Source organism: Atractosteus spatula, chromosome 25 (assembly GCF_055471065.1).
Source record: "Atractosteus spatula isolate fAtrSpa1 chromosome 25, fAtrSpa1.hap1, whole genome shotgun sequence".
NCBI lineage: Eukaryota > Metazoa > Chordata > Actinopteri > Semionotiformes > Lepisosteidae > Atractosteus > Atractosteus spatula.
In genome coordinates this window covers 317,190-338,328 of record NC_142730.1, presented here as the reverse complement: position 1 = coordinate 338,328, position 21,139 = coordinate 317,190, and the positions used below count along the sequence as shown (strand labels likewise).

The 21,139-nt window shown below is 51.4% G+C and overlaps 2 protein-coding genes across 4 annotated transcripts; one reads left to right on the top strand and one right to left on the bottom strand.

Annotated features, from left to right (window-relative positions):
• Positions 1-10,358: 10,358 nt before the first annotated feature.
• On the top strand, positions 10,359-13,850 carry LOC148814902 (cornifelin homolog A-like). The gene is made up of 4 exons (XM_088905212.1): positions 10,359-10,432; positions 11,963-12,106; positions 13,036-13,172; positions 13,755-13,850. Exons 1-4 carry the CDS (start codon positions 10,417-10,419, stop codon positions 13,848-13,850), a joined length of 393 nt encoding a protein of 130 aa, XP_088761338.1. The 5' UTR covers positions 10,359-10,416.
• A 283-nt stretch (positions 13,851-14,133) lies between these two features.
• Positions 14,134-20,700, bottom strand: sult2st3 (sulfotransferase family 2, cytosolic sulfotransferase 3). Of its 3 annotated transcripts, none has more exons than XM_088905205.1 (6): positions 20,446-20,700; positions 17,313-17,521; positions 16,864-16,990; positions 16,508-16,602; positions 15,743-15,923; positions 14,134-14,862 (listed from the first exon to the last, which is right to left on the bottom strand). In XM_088905205.1, the coding sequence occupies exons 1-6, from the start codon at positions 20,582-20,584 to the stop codon at positions 14,747-14,749; spliced, it is 867 nt and encodes a 288-aa protein (XP_088761331.1). In that variant the 5' UTR covers positions 20,585-20,700; the 3' UTR covers positions 14,134-14,746. The 3 variants fall into 3 exon arrangements, with proteins under 3 accessions (XP_088761331.1, XP_088761332.1, XP_088761333.1); XM_088905206.1 differs by lacking the exon at positions 20,446-20,700 and adding an exon at positions 18,449-19,929; XM_088905207.1 differs by lacking the exon at positions 14,134-14,862 and adding an exon at positions 14,869-15,397 and having other exon boundaries at positions 20,446-20,695.
• Between the last annotated feature and the right edge of the window lie 439 nt (positions 20,701-21,139).

The window sequence follows — 21,139 nt, the reverse complement described above, 5'->3', positions numbered from 1 at the left end:
TTTGGCTGAGCCTGACTGACGCGATTTGAGAAGCGTTTTCCCCCGAAATGTTTGATGAAAGATGCGTGTTTGTGACTTGCATTTGACAATACGGCTTCACAGAAGCGCACACGAGATGTTCCAGCCCTTGCTAGAAGCGAGAAACTTACTTCTGCTTCTGGAAACCCTCACACTTCTAAAGGCCTATTCCAGCTCCATTTCGGTATCAGCCACTCAGATCGAATGAAAAGATTCAATTCTATGAAAGCGCATATTTGCGCGCTCCTACATGGCGAATACCGCTACACGTTTATCATTAGAGGACAGTGTAAAAAAGAAGACAATTTAATGCGTTTTTAATCATCCGGCTAACTGCATCCGATGACCTACTTGAATATGCGTCCACTGCATGTAGGATCTTAAAAAAGTCTGAATATTTGCGAGCCCAGATCATATGGAATCGCCCCGCAGTGCCTGCGCTCTTGTAAAACCCTTTGCTATTTAAAAGCTACTTAGCAAGATCGATAAAGCAGTCACGGAGTTAGTTGAATGAGAGTAGTTCAGAGAGGAGTGGACTGGAGTTGCCGCTAGATGAGCAGATTGTTAAAAGCAAGTCGAAACGATTCCAGACGATCTCGTTACTGGTCGCAATTCGCACCGGAGGCTTTGTCGCTGTCTCTGTCAATGGATTTACCGTAATGACTGTGCAGGTTCTTTTATCAAGGCCGGAGGGCACAGCGGGAAAATACGGGGAAATGCCTTGCAAAGTAAGAACGGGGAGCTCTTTTCTACACAAAGGGTGGTGGGAGTGGAGAACAAGCTGCCCAGCGGTGTGATTGAAACCGATCCGATAGCTTCTGCCAGGAAACAGCTGTATGAGATCTTAGGATCACTAGACACTCACACTGAGGGTGAGACGCGGGCTCGCAGGCTTGATGCGATCTGATCTTTCAGCAGCCTGATTTCAAAGCTTTGCAGATGTTTTGATCGTCACCCCGAGCGGGCGGCGTTCCAGACTTCAGCCGCTCGTGTGGCGGCGGTCACACCGCTGGAGGCTGCGCAGGCACACCCGCCAGCTGCACGAGTGTGATGCGGACCGCATGGACGCTGATCCCCTCTCAGAAATACCAGAAACCGTTCTCTTGCACACAATCTATTGACCTTTTCCATACACGCTTATTTCACACGCTTTTCTCTGCTTTTCTACAGGAATTAGTAAATCAGAAAATGATTTTTTTTTCCGACAAATCTACCGATGCTCAGATATTTTTAATTTATCACTGTGTTACCCTTTAACATTTGTATTTTAATCTATTTTTAAACCAGTGGTAAACACCCTGCTGTTAGTAAGTTTATTGTTTTCGGAAATTTTTCAAACGAAATGCCCTTTGTTTTTGAGCAGCTCGGTTCTGTTGATAACCGTTTTACACATTTTGACATACGAGGGTGGAATACAATCAACTTCAGATATAAATCATTTTTTTCCGAAGAAACAATATAATATTATATCGGCAATATAATATTAAATGGAAAGTTAACGCAAATGACCTCTCGATCGTTTCTCTAAGCATTAAAATCGGTTTCACCTTCATTCTGCATGAAGATGGCCACAGAGCGCCTTTTCGGTTAAATGTTCGTCCACAGGCGGTTTACAGCGACGTTCCCCGTTTAGAAAATGGCATTGTTTCGTGGGCATGAAGGAGGACGTTTTATTACCGAACGTGTTCAAAATGTTCCTAATGTTGTTATTTAAAATGGCCAGAAATGCAACGTAGCCGCCTGTACTTGGAGATCTGAAGAGTCATTCTCAACCCTGGAGAGGCAGCGCCCGTATCTCTCAGCGAACACACTGACGGGTGACGGGTAGTGACGTTCTTACAGGTGTGACAGGACTTTCATTTCACTGAGACGTCTATGGGCTTGATGTGAGTGTTTCTCAGATGCTCGCCACTATAAAGCCGATGAAGTTCAATGTTTAGTTTGCTTTAAAATCATCCAGCGGTTGTACCTTGTGGTGAAAATAGTTTGCCTTGTGGAGGTGGGCGAGATGAAGCCCTGAGGCGCACAGACCCAGGCGAACTTCACGACGAGCGTGTCTTCTCGTCGGCCTTCTATTTTTAACCACTTTTTCGTGCCAAATCCTATTTTTAAAACTTCGATTTCGTTATTGTTCTTCAGGGCGTGTTCAAGCCGTGTCACTGCTGCGAGGAAGCCCCCCCCCCCCCAGCGCCGCCCGGAAGCAGAGGACAGCAGTCGCGCGGCGCGGCGCCCGTCTCGGGAGCCGCTCTGTCTGCGCGCAGGTGATGCGCGACTCGGGCCGCCTTCCGGCCAGGACCGTCCGCGTTTCTCTGTTTCATCCCACTCGAAAGGCTCGTGTTTGAGCTGTACGGTCCGGGACTAAAGAATCGGTCGAAAGAACTGCTCACAAAAATAAACGTATGCAGCATGCATTATGAATTTAGAATGAAATCACTGGTAGGACTGATGCTCTCAGCTCAGAGAGAGTCCCTGGATTTTAGCCCCCAGAAAGATTCGTGCAATAGTGCAATTTTACGGTTATCGTTTTGGAAATTACATTTAAAGCAATTCGACGATAATACGAGGCATTGTGTTAGAAAATACAGAAATAATGTTTATTATTATATTATAAACAATATTAAAATGTTTATTATTATAGCAGCAGTAGTAGGCTCGGAAATGATACTCGTTCAGTCAATATTTGTCTGACATCTGACATTACAGCCTCATCTGCGGGAGGCTGAGCTAACTTCTGCATCTCCTGCGCGTCCCCGAGCGGCGCCGCGCTGGCCGGCTGCCAGCGGAGCAGAGCAGGGCTCCGCGTGTGCGCGCGTTTGCTTAACTGGCTGCTCGTGTGCCGGGGGCCCGCTCGCGACCCCAGACCCCAATGTCCAGCAGAGGAAAAAGGCGAAGACAGCAGCGGGTCTGAAGACGCAGGTCACAAAAAAGCTAAAATTGTGGGGTGAGTTAGGTTAAGATCTCAACTTGAAAGAAAACCTGCAGATACACTGACCTCAAGACCAGGACTAGACACTCCTGCAGACACACTGACCGGCCCTCCAGGACTAGGACTGGACAGCCCTGCGGACACACTGACTGACCCTCCAGGACCAGGACTGGACAGCCCTGCAGACACACTGACCGACCCTCCAGGACCAGGACTGGACAGCCCCACAGACACACTGACCAGCCTCTCCAGGACCAGGACTGGACAGCCCTGTGGACACACTGACCGGCCCTCCAGGATGAGGAGCAGGAGTAGACAGTCCTGCTGTGGACGATGGGAGAGTCCCAACTGGATCCTGCAGAGATCATGAGACTTTTTTTAACTCTTAAAACTGAAGGCGCTTAGAAGGAAACATCCTTCATCAACCTAAAGAGCAGAGGAGGCCAGCGAGGTCGCGGGGTCAGCTCACCAGGAGGGAGGGGGAGAGGGGCTGTTTGCAAAACAAGAAGGGCCTGGTGTCTGCTGCTCTGTAATCAGAGCTCCCCGCCGCTGGCCTGCAGTCCCTGCCCACTGATCGCTTTCCTGCCTTTGTGCTGGCATCTCGCACACCTGACAGGGCCAGAGATCTCAGAGGGGCCCTGGAGCTGAGAACCCCACGCCTCAGCCAGGACCCTGAAGAGCCCGGGTACACCCTGGACAGGACACCAGTCTATCACAGGACACACACACCCTGGACAGGACACCAGTCCATCACAGTACACACACTCACACACCCTGGACAGGACACCAGTCCATCACAGTACACACACACCCTGGACAGGACACCAGTCCATCACAGGACACACACAGACACCCTGGACAGGACACCAGTCTATCACAGGACACACACACCCTGGACAGGACACCAGTCCATCACAGTACACACACTCACACACCCTGGACAGGACACCAGTCCATCACAGTACACACACACCCTGGACAGGACACCAGTCCATCACAGGACACACACAGACACCCTGGACAGGACACCAGTCTATCACAGGACACACACACACACACACACACCCTGGACAGGACACCAGTCCATCACAGTACACACACATACACACCCTGGACAGGACACCAGTCTATCACAGGTCACACTCACACACTCACACACCCTGGACAGGACACCAGTCCATCACAGGACACATAGACACACACACTCACACCATGGCCAGTTTCCTCAGAAGCCAGTTAACCCATCAGCACGTCTCTGGACTGTGGGAGGAACCCATGTGAACATGGGGAGAACATACAGACTCCCCACAGACAGCACCCCAGGAATTGAGCCCCAGCACTTCCAGGCAGCAATGCTGAGCACTGAGCACTGAGCCAAAGTGTCACTGAATGTCACAATGCAGATCTCCCCCCAGTCGCATGGCCTCTGCACCAGAGGCAGTCATTCCAGCGGATACCAGGCTCAGTGGCCAACCCGCAGTGCCAGGAGTGCCTGCAGCCATAATACCCCCCAGGATAGACCCCCCCCGACTTCTCTGAACAAATAAACAGGTCTCAGAGATAGGAAGACTGCAGAGTCCTTGAATCCAGCTTTGTTTTGGACGAGGAGAGAGGGGAAGCTGAAATGCAAACAGGCCAGTTCTGTTCCCGCCTTCCTCCAGCACCCCCTCCCCGAGCTCCACAGTCTCTGGAGCCGAGACCGGGCCTTTTCCTCTCTCACCGCAGGTCTAAATATACTCCACAGCCCGGGACAGAGACAGCTGCGGGTCAACTCGCGGCCAGGCCGGAGGGGGGGCTGCTGTCGCAAATGGGGTACAGAGACCCCCATCCTTTAAGCCAGGCCTAGGCTGAGCACAAGTTCAGTGGCAGACTTTGAGGCATGAAGGGGTTTTAAGAATGATTAGCGATGAGAAGAGGCCATTTGGTGCCTTAAGGAGTTTGACTCTCATCCAGCTGTGTCTTGAAAACAAACAAGGATATCAGCTTGAGCACCATAGCTGAGCAGCTCATTCCCTACTCCCACCACCCTTTGTGTAGGGACCTGCCTCCTGCTCTGGGTTTAAATCTACTTTCATGCAGTCTCTGCTTGTGCCCTCTGGTCTATGTTTCACTGTTGATACTGAAGAAGTCCACTGAAGTTTGGAGTTTATCCGATTCCCTGAAGCCTTCATCACTGACTGTTTTAAATTCAGTCCTGGAGGAACAGAGTCATTGAGCCAGCAGGTGAGCAGCTCACAGCTGCAAGGAGACGTCAGGAAGAAGGGAAGAAAGGGTTACAAACGAGAGGCAGCTCTTCAGCCACATCTAGCTTGCTCAGCTAATTAAACAGAAGCTAATTAATCATCCAGCAGCTCCTTGAACCCTACCTGGAAGAGGGTGTGTGGACCTGTGCCTACATGGACATGGACTGATATACAAACACAGACTGTCAGCAATGATCTCTCACAGGAACAACGACACACACTGATTAAGCATAGTGAGAATGTGAATTGAGTATCTCAGCCCTGGCTTGGGGGCGGCATGGTGGCGCAGTGGTCAGCAGCATTGGCTCTGGGGCCCTGGGTTCAATTCTAAACCTGGGAGTCTGTCTGTGTGGAGTTTGTATGTTCTCCTTGTGTTTGTCTGGTTTTCCTCCCACAGTGCAAAGACATGCTAGTACTGTAGGTTAATTGCCTTCTGGGAGAGTTGGCCCTGGTGTGAGTGTGTGTCTGTGTGTATCGTGTGATGGACTGGTGTCCAGTCCAGGGTGTGTGTGTGTGTGTGTGTGTGTGTGTCCTGTGATGGACTGGTGTCCAGTCCAGGGTGTGTGAGTGTCCTGTGATGGACTGGTGTCCAGTCCAGGGTGTATCCCACCTTGCGCTCGCTGCTTGCAGGGGTTCCAGCTGCCCTGAACTGGACAAAGCAGTAAGGAAATGGAGGGATGGAAGCCTTTCTCTCCAGGGGAGGTAATAAGGAGAAAACTGTTTTCTCCCCAGAGGCGGAGAGTAAGGATTTGGTTCACCCACTTCCCTGCCGGGTGTGTCCGGCGGCTGACGCGCGTGAACGTCCGGGGACGCTGTCTGCTGTCCCAGGCGGGACGCTGGGACTGCGGCTCCGCGCGGCCCATTGTTCGCCCCCCATTGTTTGTTGTCCGCGATCTGTCTTTAGAAACCTGGCGTCCCTCAAGTCCTACGCAAAAAAACAACAACAAACAAAAACAAAAAGAAGGTGGGAAACCATTGTTCTCGCAGATACTTGAGGCAAGGCCATCTCCCAGGCACCCCGTCACGCGAAAATGAAAACCGCGTCATCTTCTACATCCCCATCTGCAAAAGCACGTTCCCTCGGAGATCAAAAGGTCTCATCGCTACTGTAGACTTGAGAGAGAAACAGGAAAACACCCTCTGTCCCCTGTCTCAGGCGAGAGAGCTGCACAGCAGGAGCTGTTGCAGGAATCAGAGTCTCGAAGTGCAGCAAAGCCCAGTGAGATCAGGGTAAAAGCACGGTACAGTGCAGTAAATCACAGTGTGATCATGGTAAAAGCACAGTACAGAGCACTAAAGCCCAGTGAGATCAGGGTAACAGAGCAGTAAAGCCCAGTGAGATCAGGGTAACAGCACAGTACAAAAGACAGTGAAGTGTGATACACTTTACACTGAGTGCCTGGTATCTGCAAGATAAACCCCAGGTCCGAATGTACTGCAGGGCAGGTCGAGACCTGTCTAGTTGAACCACTCAAGTGGGTAAGGTGTTTCCCAGCTCTTAACGAGGTGCTGGTTGGAAGGCACCCCTAAAATCTGCAGGAACCTGTGACTCCGGGACCACGACTGCCTACACCTGTACTATGGTGAACTGTCAGATTACCACAGTAAACTGGAACAGTTCCTGACAGGGCTGGATTAAGGTCCTGCAGGCCTGGGTCACTACTCTAGCGCAGATACTGTAGAGGCTTTTTTATGGGTGTAACAATCACAGGTAGATGGGCGATTGGATTTTATCATACCAAATAAAAAAGTGTGGTCAAAATCTTTTCCATTGGCCTTTAAGTTTTCGTGGGCCCCAGTTCCGGGAGCAGAAGGGGGCTAGGTGTCGCGCACTGCTCTGAGGCCTGCCCCCAGCACACCCACATATACACACACACACACGCCATCGCCCTGGCTGCGTCCCCCGGCCCCAGCCAGAAAACACTGGGGGGGTGAATAAACGCCGGCTTGTCGTCTCTCGCCATCTGTGACCGCCCTGGGAGAGACTGCAGCTGTGCAGGAAGCTGGCGGAGATTGAAGGAGTGAAGCAGCGGGCGGTCTCACGAGTGCACGCTGCCCTGACGGGACAGAACGAGTGCGATTAGACTGTCGCCCCAGATGAAGGTGCGGGACCCCCCCAGCGCAGTGCAGGGTCTCACCGCAGCCGCGAGGTGCCCGCTGGGTGGCAGGATGACACAATCGCTGAGGCGGGCAGCTACGCCAGCACACGTACGCCCGACAAACACAACAGCACCGCGGCACTCTGGGAACAGGGGCTCCTCCCAGGATGGGGACGTGGGATGACCCCGCACGTCAACACTGAAACTGGTCGAGACAAGCTCTTCTCTCAAGCGTGACAGTGACGCAGGGTGAGGCCAGGGGTCCAGGGGTTCAGGGGTCCTGGGGTCCTAGGAATGTGTGTGCAAGGAGCTGTCCCTTGACCGCAAGGCCACGTCCAGACTGAGATGCTCGGCCGGAACTCGCTCTCAGGAACGCCAGCGAAGTCCACAGAGACCTTAACCAGACAAGGCGCCTGCCCTTCAGTGCAGAGATCGGCTCACTGGACGTTTGCTCTTTCGCCTGTTTCCTCAGGGCCACACGGTGGCGCAGTGGTCCTGGGGTGCTGTCTGCGTGGAGTCTGCACGTTCCCCTCGCATTCACGCGGGCTTTCTCCAGGTGCTCTCATTTCCTCCCACAGGCCAGAGACATGCTGGTGGATTAATCGGCTTCTGGGAAAACTGGCCCTGGTGTGTGGTGTGTGTCCTGTGATGGACTAGCCCTGGTGTGTCTGTGTGTGCGTGTGTCCTGTGATGGACTAGCCCTGGTGTGTGGTGTGTGTCCTGTGATGGACTAGTCCTGGTGTGTGTGGTGTGTGTCCTGTGATGGACTAGTCCTGGTGTGTGTGGTGTGTGTCCTGTGATGGACTAGCCCTGGTGTGAGTGTGCGTGTCTGTATCTGTCCTGTGATAGGCTGATGGGATAGGCTCCAGCTCCCCAACGACCCTGAATTGGATGAAGCAGATGGAAAATGGATGTAGGGATGGACTCTATGGCCTTCCATGCCTTGCTCTGTGTTTTCTGCAGGTACTGGCTTCACTGTGATACACCGTACCCTGCGTTCCATGGGGCTCTGTCTCCAGCCAGGCTCTGGGGGAACCACGGGGATACGGCAGTGACTGGAAAATAAGCAGAACTGAGAGGAAATGATTCTACACTTGACATGACTTGGCTTCTTTGCTGTGTGAATTGCCATGAAGGGTACCGCTCTGTAAGACACGGCCACAGACGAACCTTTTACAGCAGGGCTGTCCAGTCCTGGAGGGCCAGTCAGTGCGTCTGCAGGGCTGTGCACTCACACACACACACATACACTGTACACTAACATGCACACGCACTGCACACACTGTGCACTCACACACTCACACACACTGTACACTCACACACACAGAAACAAAGCAACACGCACTCACACATTCACACACACACACTCACACACACTCACAAACACTCACACACACTCACCCCTCCTCCTCCACCACATCCTAATGCTGGAGCTCCGCTGCCCAGAATAGCAAGACAAACAAACTGACCCGAAGGACACGGAAACCAGAGGACGAGAGACACGCCTCAGCCTCAAGCCCTGCTGCTGCTCTCCTTCACTCAGACCCTTGAGGCATGTCCTGGGAGGGGCAGAGGCCTTCTCTCTCAGAAGACACCCCAAGAGTGAAGACCTCTTCAGTGCATCACTCACACTCCCCCTGAATTCACACACTGACAAACCCATGACTGGACTGGAGACACTGCTAGAGACACTGCTGTCCCTCTCCTCTCACACTCCCCCTGAATTCACACACTGACACACTCCTGACTGGACTGGAGACACTACTAGAGACACTGCTGTCCCTCTCCTCTCACACTCCCCCTGGATTCTCCCAGATGTGGGTGTGTCTTTACCCTCAGTGTCTCCTGCTCCCTGAAGAACCCTTTCCTCTACTTTACCCATGGAGCAGTGCTGCAGAAAGTCACCGAGCACGCCGCGGCCAGACGCCGGGGGGTCTCGGTGTGCCAGCTCCCCGTCTTCCTCTGTCCCTCACTTCTCTCCCCTTTGTCTAATCCGGCTGTGTAATTAGAGGAAAATTGCAGGAAGTCAATTAGCTTTATCACTGGCACAGCAGGCCTCCCTCGGTCACGTAGAGGGCAGCGGGTCTTCGTGATGTCGGGGGGCTCGCGGCCCAGCTCGTCACACACACTCACGCACTCGCATGTCACGCACGCACAGCCCGACTCCGCGACACCCGGTACGAGACAGACGTGACTGTCTCCTGTCCACCGCGACCCCCAGAAGCGTCACCTAGCTCGGCTCTGACGTTCCTGTGGCCGTGCTACTGTTTGCTGTGGCTCTGCAGTGGGACCTCAGAGACGCCCTTGTGTGCTGTAGCGCAACAGGCACCGAGGTGGTCTTTACACAGAGGGTGGTGGGAGTCTGGAACAGGCACGCCTATGCTGTCAAAGCCGATACCCTGGCTTCTTTCTTCAAACAGCTGGATGGGATCCTGCAGTCAGAACAGGAGGCACTTCTGTACACAAAGAGTGGTGAGAGTGGGGAACAAGAGGCCTAATCATTTATCACAGTGAGATCAAGGTAAAAGCACAGTACCAACAACCTGGTTGGGCAGTTTGTTCCCCACTCCTGCCACCCTCTGTGTAAAGAAGGGATGTAAATGCTCTTCCTCCTGATTTCCACTCGTTCCCCGTGGGTCGTGTTTCCCTGCTCATTCTGAAGAAGTACGCTGGGATGATGGAGGGGACAGCCCACAGTTCAGATGAAAGGTCTTATACAGTAGAGAGATACGGAGCAATGAGCACGAGCATACAGGCAGCCAACCATCTGTATAAATACAGCTATGACTGGTTGCATTCATTTAACTGTGAGCACACTTGTCCCCGATAGCAGAAATAGCCATCAATAATAATAATAATGAAACAGCAAGTAATATTCCATGCTGAAGAGAGAAGAAAGAAAACAACTTTTCGGCTGTGGAGCCTTCTTCGGTGTAAGCGGGTGTTTTTGTATTATTTATTTATAATAATAAAACCTTGAGCTAAGATAGACTTCTGTCCGTGACGTCACAGGGGGGTGAACGCGCATGGTCACAACCCCCCCCCCGCCATTTTGGTTTTAAAAGGGCTCGCGGCTTCTTTGCCGTGACAACGGCTGCCCAACCGTTACCCCCGAAACGCGAAGCTTAAAATGTCCAAGAAAGAAGGTAAAGATAAAGGCCCCGTCTTTAAGTTATCGTTTTTTATAACTAATAAAAAGAAAAAAATATATATTATATAATGTTATATATATAACATTAGGAAAATGTTCGGTATAGGCCTACGTGGTAGGTTACGTCGTCCTGTTCGTAACTCAAATGACGCTGATCACAGCCAAACTTTTGTGTTTATTTTGTTGATATTAATAAATAAAAGTGAATTTAATCCATATTCTTTGCCCCATCCCACCAATCCCATTTGTGTTCACCTGGGGTCAGCACCTCCCCTCGAAACCCGAGCTCCGTTTCGCGTGTGACGTTTTGTTTTGCCGTTGTTTCACTAAATACAATTAAAAACCGACAAACCTCTTGTTTGCCCGCTGTACTCGCCGGACTCTCCTCCAGGACCTGTCTCGGATGAAAACCTCCCCTTCAGACCGCCGCCGGGATCCCCAGATCCTGGACACCCCGAATCGGGGGCTAATTGCTGCTTAATTACCGAGCAGCTCCAGATTAAACGGACCACAACCTCAAGAATCGATAGTGTCTAACATTTTACATGTATTTGTATTTTAAATATTCGGAAAAATTAAAAATAAAGCTTTTAATCTTATTTATTAATCTTATCTTATCGTTTACTCTCGAAGCCATAGACTGAGATAATGATATTATCACTCGGTTACATGCTAAGGACTTCACAGGAGTGTAGTATTTTAATGTCACTGGGCTTTTGGTAGGTTTGTTATTGTGGTAATTAGCACTGAAACAAATACACAGCTATAAGTACACAATAAATATACAAATAATAAATACACAAAGCTGTAAATGTTTATGCGTAGCAATACCACTGCTAAAACTATTCTGGCACAGTTCTTGAAATATATTTTCTTTCTGATGGACCACTTTGTTTCAGTAATTTAAGTTTCAGCGTTTAAAAATGTTTTTTTTTCCCGTAACTGTTAAAATGTATTGTTGGTGAAGCATGAACTTTAAAAGTGACTGAACTTCAGATCGGACCCGTGAGGAACGGAGTGACTGTATATGAAACCAGTGCGGTGCTCTCCGGCGGTGAACAGCGAGTGAAACTGGTCACAGACTGCCGCTCTGTGTCGAGAAACGATTTAGCACGTTGTTATGCACTTATTCTCAGCAGCCAGTGCTGACCTCCTCGTAAGTAAAAGATGCCAAAGTGTAGATGAATGTGTGAATATGCAGTTATATATATATAGTACTTTTGCATGTTCACTCTGTGTTCTGGTGGGTTTTCTCTGGGTGCTCTAGTTCCCCAGTGATCCTGTGTTGAATAAAGCGGTTCATAAATGGATAGTGATATTTATTCTATTTTAGAATAAATGTAATTTCCATCGTTTTCCACTTAAAATTATGAAGATGTCTAGAAGGAGTGGCTACATTTCATTTAGCATTGGAAACCTTTTGTATTGATGATTTGAGCTCAACACTTCTCTCTGGTGTTTTCGACTGAGCAGCAAGTCTCAAGAGAACCCCCCTTTCTGGGCTCCCATCTCTCGCTTTCATCAGTAGGCCCTGCCCCCGCCGTGACCGCCCAGCCCAAGATTATCATCACCACCAAGGTCCCCGGCACTGCTGCGGCTGGGACTGCGGGCCAGCCCAGCGTCTCCTGGCAGACAGGGCTGACGGACTGCTGCGCGGACACGAAGATCTGTGAGTCCGAAACACAAATAATCCAGAGACCGAAGATACTGGAACTTCACAGAATTAAACATCTGAAATTCCCCACAACACAGACATGCACAAATATCAAAATACTCAGGATTGTCTAAAACCTGACAGTCAACAGTTGATCTCTAACCAGAGAAAGTGACTGTAGGAATCATTAGATAATTATTGTATTTGGTAATTACTGTATTTGGAGGAATTGTGATACTTGTGTAAAAACATATAGAAGTTTACTAGGTTAAAAAACACATCACAAATGATAAATCAGACAAGTACCAAATGATTAAAGCTACAATGTTTCAGTGGGTATTTGATTTAGTTTTAAAAGTGCTTAGACTGTGTAACTTCAGCCATTTCCTCAGCTCACGGTCTTTCCTCGTTCAGCGCCTTCCTTTCTCATCTTTCCCTCCTCCCTCTTTTCTCTGTCATCACTTCTCTCTCCTGCCCTTTCTCAGCCCTGGGTTGGGCTTTACTTTGAATTCAGTCTCATTTAACAATATAAAACTCTTTCCAAGAGGCTCTAGATGGTCCAATAATACCATTAATGAAACCCTCTGTTCTGTGGACACTAGTCATTACAGTGTGCTCATCGGAGGACATGCAGTGGCATTTTCTGGGATAAAGAGCATTGGCCTTAGCTTTCATTAGGGATTGAGGTGGGGTTTATATAGAGCAAGGGTTAGAATTTGGCACCTTGTTCTATAGAGAAGCTTCTGAACGATATTAGTACATGCGCTTGTAACCTCTATTAAGGCGTTTTGCTCCTACACAAGATGGTATTCAAATAAATGTGACCCATATATCCTTTCCTAACCCTCTCCCTCTCAGTTCCTCAGCCGTGCCCCTCCTCCTGTCCCTCCACTGCTCCCCTCCTGGCCCCTGTCTTATCACTCGCTCATCTCTCGCCCTGGCAGGCCTTTGTGGGGGCTTCTGCCCCTGTGTGCTCGCCTGCCAGTTGGCCGAGCAGAACGGGGAGTGTTTCTGTCTGCCGCTCCTGGACGGCTCCTTGCTGGCCCTCCGCACGGGGATGAGAGTGAAATACGACATCCAGGTGAGCCTCCCAGCCCTGCTACAGTACAGCTCATCTGTGCTGCGACTGAGGATCTCATACTCCTTCATGCTGCAGCGATTCTGTCTGGACATGGTGCCGTGCTCAGCACAGGCATTTTCATGAGCTTCTCATGAGTCCTGTATAACACTTGCAATTCACAAATTCTGAACGATCTGAAAAACATATTTTCAAGGAATTTTAAATATCACTTGTGAGCTAATCAGTTGCATCTGTAGGGTTAAAGTGTTCTTGCATGATGCCTTTTGTTCTGAATTTGGACTTTTTAATCTACACATACTTGAGGACCTGTCTGCAGAATGGCTTCCAGCCGCTTGCACTGACTTGTCTCATGCAAGTGTGCGCGGGCTGTAGCTCCTGCTGCAAGTTGTTTCAGTGCCTCAAAAAAATCATGCAGAATGAGTCGAAAGGCCACCGGAATAGAGAACCTTAAATGGCCTGAGATGATAAGCTAGTGATGACTTTAAACGTTCCTTTTCAGCCGTCTACATCCTGAAATGCCAAGTCAGGCTCCTGGCACCTCTGCTCCGTGCGGCAGAGTAACAGAGCTCCGTTCTCTTTCAGGGCTCCGTGTGCTCCGACTGGGTGGCTCTCAGCTTCTGCACTGCCTGTGCTCTGTGCCAGATGGCTCGCGAGATGAAGCACCAGAGAGCGAAGTGAGGAGCACAGAGCACCGCGCGTCTCTGTGGCCTCTCCCCTCTCCCCCCTCTCTTGTACCTGCAGCTGAGCTCATTTTTTATGTTTCTGCTCTAAGGATATATCAAACAAGAGGTGGTATTAATAAAGTTCTGTAAATGTTCTGAGACTCTGCTTCAATTCAGTTCCATATTTCAGTACCATACCATGTGGATAAGAATAATAACATGGCTGAAGATGTCTTGGTTTCTGAATGACAAGTTGTGAATTTTTGGTAACTTTTCCAGATAGAAGCAATATAATATTCTGACGCCAGTAGAAACTGGTTTTATTAGTAACTCAAGTCATCCACGGTCCCCAAGAAATGCCAGTGTGTAGAGGTGTTCAAGACGGCCATGCAAATAGATTTTAGTTTTTAGAGCCAGTGAGATTCAATATCTAAAAGAATCAGCAAGAGAACTCTGCACTCATTAGAGACAGCTGTGGGAAGGCACTGGTGACATAAAATGACATGGGGGCATCCTCAAATTGTTCAGATTACAATACCAATGGGTGCAGCAGTAAAATGTATTCATTCGCAATCCAAAAGTAACCACAAGACTGTGTAAAAGGAAAAGTGGGAAATCTGGAGGCAACTCAGCTGGCATGCATCTTGTCTTTCGAAATCTTGCACAAAGAACTCAGACTACCAGCAGTTTTTTTCAGGTGTGAGGGATGGTTGCAGAAAAAGTTTACTGAGGTACAAAATGCACTTATCTGTGACAGGAGCACTTGAACAAAGAGCTGTTTTTGTGTCAGCTAGGTTTTCACATAGTGAAGAGCCCCCATCCTATACAGAGGAAACCAAACAGTTTTCTCTAATGTGAGCATCAGCACATTAATGCCTTGAGTCGCCACACTGGAGAGCAGAAGGAATCTGGTCAGTTTTCATCCCAGGAGGATTTAAAATCCACTCCTTTCATCTCTTCCCGGTATACAGCCAGAAACCGAGCCTCCTGCTCCGGGCTGAAGTAATTCTTCCAGTCTCCTGCAACGCCTGAAACCCAGAAAAAAGCCACTCCATTAAATCAGTCGGAATGGTTTTAACGCAAACAGCCCTGGAGCAGCCAAAAGCCAGCGACGAACCCTACTCTGTAAAGCTGGGGTCACGGGTTCCCCTCGGTCCATAGCCAGCTATGCCCAAGGTCCCCCATCCAGCAGTGCACCCATCTCCAGGTCCGGTTAGACTTGGGGCCGACTGGACTCCTGTGAACTTGCAGTGCCCCAGACCTGACAGAAACCAGTCGGGTCGATGGGGAACCGCTTTACCATTTAATCTGGCAACCGTCTCTCCGAGAGTCCAGCTGGTCTTGTTCTCGAACAGCTGTTCATATTCGCAACTATTAAGGTTGCCTTTGTCTGAGATTCCTCTTGAGGAGCTGGAAGGCTAGCAGGGACAGGGCGCCTCACACCTACTCCATGACCATCCCGTTTTCTGGGAGAGCCGCGCCTGCGGTCCCTCCTGCTGGCCCCGGCTGCAGGCGCCGTTACAGCACAAACTGCTCATTTCCCCGGAAAGGAAGAGACAGGAGCTGTATGGGCAACAAACCCCGTTTCAGGAGCTACAAAAGGGATTAATAATGAACTTTTATATAGCGCCTTTAAAAGTAGCTTCTCAAAGCGTTTTACAGACAAACAAAAAAAGAACAGATGGGAAAGATGGGAAAAAAATTAACGAGGACAGAAGATCACCGAAGTGGCACACAAGGGTTTGGAATGCAGTAGGAGATGCAGACACAGGGACCAATTACGTATAAGCCCTTCTGAAGAAGGTTTTGAGTCTGGATTTGAAAGCGCTCAGGGAAGGCGACTCCCCGATACCCAGGAAAGCAGGAAACTGGGGCGCAGGTCATGATAAGGCCTAGTGCTGTACCCACCTTTCCTGAGGAAATGGGACTTGCTGGTGTCCATGAACTCCGTGGGCACCAGAGAGTAGTTGGACATCTTGTTCTGCTTCATGTTGCTGAAGGAGCACTGCTCTGCGATGTGCGTCAGGGTCTCCTCGCCCAGCTCCTTCCCCAGGAACTGCGAGAACTTCAGCACGGCCCCTCTCAGGTCCTGGGAAACCACGGGAAAGAGAGGAGGCAGCTCTCAGGGAATCCCCTGCAGCACGGCGAGGAAGCCTGCTCCAGACTCCCACCACTCTTTATGTAAAAATCTTCTTTTGGTTCTATATACACTTCCGTGTGACCTCCAGTCTTTGTGTTCTTGTTCCAACCAGCTCTTTTCTAGTTGCAGGAGAGCTAAAGTCTATCCCAGCAAGCAGGGGGAGCATGGTAGGCTACACCCTGGACGGGACGCCAGTCATTGCAGGACTGACTGTCACTGCTTTTTGAATACCTCAACATAGTCTCTTCTCCTTTAACCTGTCAACAACCTGGGTATGTTTCACCTGCTGGGAGGTTTCTATTGGTCGAGATCTCAGCTACATCTTAAACAGCCCTGGTTCCCTCACTTCTTCGTACTGTATGGGGGACAGTGTCAAGGAGCCCCCATTGCCCAGGAAGACTAACAGCACTTTAAAATGCTTTTCTGAAAGGTGCTATACAACAAAGCTCATATATCACTATTTTAATGTAGAGAAAATTGTTTTTCACTGAACTAACTATTAAGAGGATGGTCCATGGATGAAGGCGTCCTACCTCCAGCATCTCCTCATAGGTGATGTACAGGATCCGATCCTGGACCTCAGGGGACCTCCAGCTCTTCACATGATCTGTCCACTTCCCGAACAACACTGCGTGGAGAGACAGGCAGGAGGACAGAGGGATCAGAGTGTGTGCTCTTCTGTCAACACCGTCTCCACATCAGCCTGGAGAGTCACACAGCGCTGAGGAGACCTAGCTGACATGCACAGACAAGGACAGACACGGGCACAGAGGGACAGACACGGACACAGAGGGACACAGAGGGACACAGAGGGACACAGAGGGACACAGAGGGACACAGACACAGGGCTCGTTCGCACTACATCAGAAAGACACACATGCTCCCTCACCCTCGCCTGCCAGGAACTTGTCCAGGAACTCGTCGAAGGTCCCAGGGTCGTCCAGAAAGCTGGCCATCTGGTGAAAGTGGAAGGACGAGACGACCACGTCCTTGGGGTTGCGGGTGACGTAGATCACCTGTCGCAGAGAGTCCTGTCAGACACCGGACCCCCCCCCCATGCGCTGACTGGTCCAGCTGTCCGCTGGGCGGTCAGGCCTCTGCAACCGCCCTGGAGCTCTTCCCCTTCACAGCAGCCTGCGCCCCTCTCATTCCCACAGCCCTGATCCGAAATCGCCCAGCTCATTTGTGTTTTCAGTGATTGACCTTCTACACAAACCTGGCCTGGCTCGCACCCCCAGAATGGGCATGGTCTGCACCCCAAGTTAAGGACCGCGGAATGAGACGATAACTGGCTCCCCTCTAGTGGTGTCACCGAGCGCGACGGTCCTCAGACTCTACCTTGGGCTTGGCCTTGAAGAAGGAGGCGGGCATGAGGGGCAGAGGCAGGTGGGTGACCATGGCGCGGGGTGAGGGGCGCCCCTCCAGGACAAGGGCTGCCCTGGTCTCCTCCAGCCAGGGCACGCGGTCCCAGTTGGGCTGGTTCTGCACCGAGGACAGGTCTCCCCCACTCAGGACCAGCGGCAGAATCTCCTGCATCCACGTGGTGCCTGGACAGCACAGACAACCAGACAGGCAGCTGTAAACACACCGCCCTGCAGTCCAGTCCCGCTGCAAGATGAGCAAGGTCTTCTGGCATCTCTGAAGCCACCCTCAGGGACACAGAGCCCACAAGTCCTGTGGGTCGCCCTAAATCACCTTTAATTGAAGCTCTTTTAAAGAAGCTCGGATCTGGGCGATTTATTACAAATGACTTCTCATTCTGCTTCGGACCGAATGGACGACCCTCAAGCGCTTGAAACGCACACACGGGCTCGCAGTTCCCCTCGCAGTTCCGGGTGTGATCCTTCCCGCCCCGCGCTCCGGGGGGGGTTCTGTGCCCGAGAGGAAGAGCAGACTGGCGCGGGACGGCGCCCTGTCCTTCTGTCCTGCCTGTGCGCGAGAGCTCACACACCCGATTGCATAACTCCCCCCTGAACCCTCTTCATGTGCCGCCTTCAGAATTGTATTTAATTTTCATAAAACTAATGCTGTTAAACTAAAACAAAACTGCCTTGCTGTAAGAGCAAACCAGGTAAATAATGAAATGGCTTTGAGCGCGTCTGTGCTGTTGCAGATAACCGTCTCTCCTCCAGATCCTGCTGGGCTGCCCGGTTCTGGCGATCAGAACACCGGACAGTGATCGCTTAATCAGACAAGTGCAGTCCGGCCAGTCGAGGGGCTAGTGGTACTCGGGTACCGGTACCGGTACCAGACGGTTTCGGAATCTCTTCATTTAACACGGCGCCCGTTTAATGCGCGACCTGAATTCGCCCCGAGCCGCTGCGGAGCGCTCGGTCCCGTTTCCAGGTTTCACTCCTCCTGGCTCGCTTCAGTAAAGGAGGCTGTACTGGGGCTGTACTGGGGCTGTACTGGGGCTGTACTGGGGCTGTGGGTGGCAGTGAAAAATGCCGTCTGTCCGTCGCGATCTCACTCACCAGACTTGGGGTATGTCACGGCGAAGACGTCGTCATCCCGAGTTTTAAACTCCTCGGCGTATTTCAGGCTTTCCGCGGAATGCGTTTCCCTTGGAACTATCAGCCCCTTGTACAGAATGTATTTCCCTTGCAGAGCCATGCTGAAATGGCAGCGGAACTTGCTGCAACAGACTGCAAACCCGGCGCTGGCGCTCGGAGGGAGCAGCGCCTCTCTCGGCGGCGCGGCTGCTGCCCTGGAACAGGACGAGCTGCTGCGAGAGAGATTTCCTCTGTCACCACAGACTCCGGGCCAGGGTCTGGCTTTTGCGATGCAGTAATTGTTTGCAATGAGTTTTTGTTGCAGAAAGACAGTTTAAACAAAGTGCCCTGTCGCGGCTGAACCGAGCCGGAGCCGGGTCTGGTCTCGGGTTCGCTGGCGGCGAGGATACAGTGTCTCTGCAGGTCCGATGTGTGATTCGAGTGTGGGCTACATCATCATCGACTGCAATGCTGGTTTGTTTTATACAGAGAGAAGAACCCCGCATTTGTGCTTCTTTCCGAAACTTGCCGAGCGTTTTGCGTGGACCTCTGCTTGTAAGACGCTTTGAAACGTGATGATTGCACGCGTGTCTGGGCGCTTCCTCACCGCGCGGGCTATCCGCGTCTCGGCCAGCGGCTCTCGCGACGGGCCAACTAACCCACCGGCATGTCTGGCACTGTGGGAGGAAACCCACGGAAACCCGGAGCGAACGTGCAAACTCCACACAGACAGTACCCGGTCCAGAACTGAACCCGGGACCCAATGGTGACCGCCGCGCCACCTCCTGCTAATACGATCATCTTTTGGCTTTTTAAACACTTCAGAAATATAAAACAAATTCTCCACAGTTTAAAATAAACATTTAAAAACACGCCAACCCCCGCTTACTTTGCGATGTAACCGCAGTGTGAGAGAGGTGTGAGTAGGGCGTTACAGCTGCGCGCTAATCTCCGGGTTGTGCGTGAGCAGTCCGCGGCTCTGAACCAACTGGTCCAGAATCGGGGAGGCGGGGAAAATCTACATTTAATAGCTATAATTATGTGTAAACAGAAACAGAACCGGGCGCTCTTTAAATAACTCGGTATTGAATAAGATCCTTGCAAAGCGCGGTTTTAAAAAAGAGGGGTTCATTTCACGCTGAATAACTCATCAACGAGTTACAAGCACGATCTTGCTCGGCGACCTGTTGAGGGATTAAACCGGAGAATTATTTCAGGGAATTTAATCCCTGTAAATCCGGGCTGTGTTCTAGAACCAGTTTGTCTGTCTTCCCCCGCTACGGCTCTCTTTAAGACTTTTCACAAAAGCGGTTCTTCAGTTTCAGCTTGAAAAACCTTTGGCAAACCCCCGTGCTGGAGGCAATTTAGAGAGGGGAATTAACCCTTCAGCCCGCCTCCGGAGAGTGGGGCGAAACCCGCACAGGCCCGCGGAGAACACGCAATCTCCACGCACAAGGCGCCTGCTCTTTGTCTCTGGGTTGGAATCGAACCCGGGACCGGCGGGGCTGTTCATCCCGGCCTGTCCTGAGAGATCCTGCGGGTCAGAGCTCTGGACCTTTAACTGGGAGAATCCAAATTCACATCCCGGGAGATGTTGCTCGTCCGAGCGCAAGACCCCCCCGGACTGTCCCGGTAAAATCCTCCACCGTCTTCCAGGAACAGGAGTGGGTCTCCTGCAGCCACCGGGGACACGCTGAGTGGGTCTCCTGCAACCACCAGCGGCGGAAGGACCCGTCGCTCCAGCGCGCACTTGTCCCCTCACGGCCGCTCGAGAGACTCAGAAGATGTCGGAACGAGACCTGCAGTTTAAGGGGGCGACCCCCTCAAACCCACCCACGCTGGGGCTCCCGGGGACCGGCAGGCAATCTGCAGAGGGCTATCCTATCGATTCATCGATCTATATTTCCGCCGAGAGCGGGTGACCCGAAGTTCCATCGCTAGTGCACCCCCCCAGAGACACCCGCGTGAGCTCCACTCACCGGACTTCGGGTAGGTCACCGCCACCACGTCGTCCTCGACAAACTGAAACCTCTCGGCGTAGCGGAGGCTCCCCGGGCTGTGAGCCACGGTGGGGAGCAGCAGCCCGTTATAGGAGAGATACTTATCGACCGCCGTCATGCCGGGATGGTGCGGTGAAGCGCAGCGTGCAGGAGAAGCCGGGAGACGAGCGCCGCAACTGCCGGTGACCTGTGGCCGGTGACCCTGCCCTGCCGGCGGTTAGGTTGTCGGACCGGGAGCTCCGGCGCAGCGAGTAAATACCTGCCAGCGCGCGCCTCGCACGCCCCGCGCCGGGCAGCCCAATCAGCTGCCACCCCCGCCCACGCGCGCCGGCCCACAAAAAGACACAACAAGTCGGACCCGTGCGCCGTGTCGCGACTTCCCTCCGAGTAACAGGTACAACGTTAAAGACGTAAATCCAGAAATAGGTCGCGAGGGTCAGGGAACCAGAACTGGGACGAAAACGGACCTGCATTCTCCGCCCATGAGCGTTTTTGGAAAATTGGCAGGAAGATTTAAATTTGTTTTTAATTAGTTCAATTAATGATTCATTATTGGCGCAGGAAGACCCTCGATGCATGTCAAACTTACCCGAGTATGAAACGCTCGATAGGTTATAGGTACAGATAACCTGCAAGACTCCAGAAACTGAGGGAATTAAGTTGGTGTTATTAT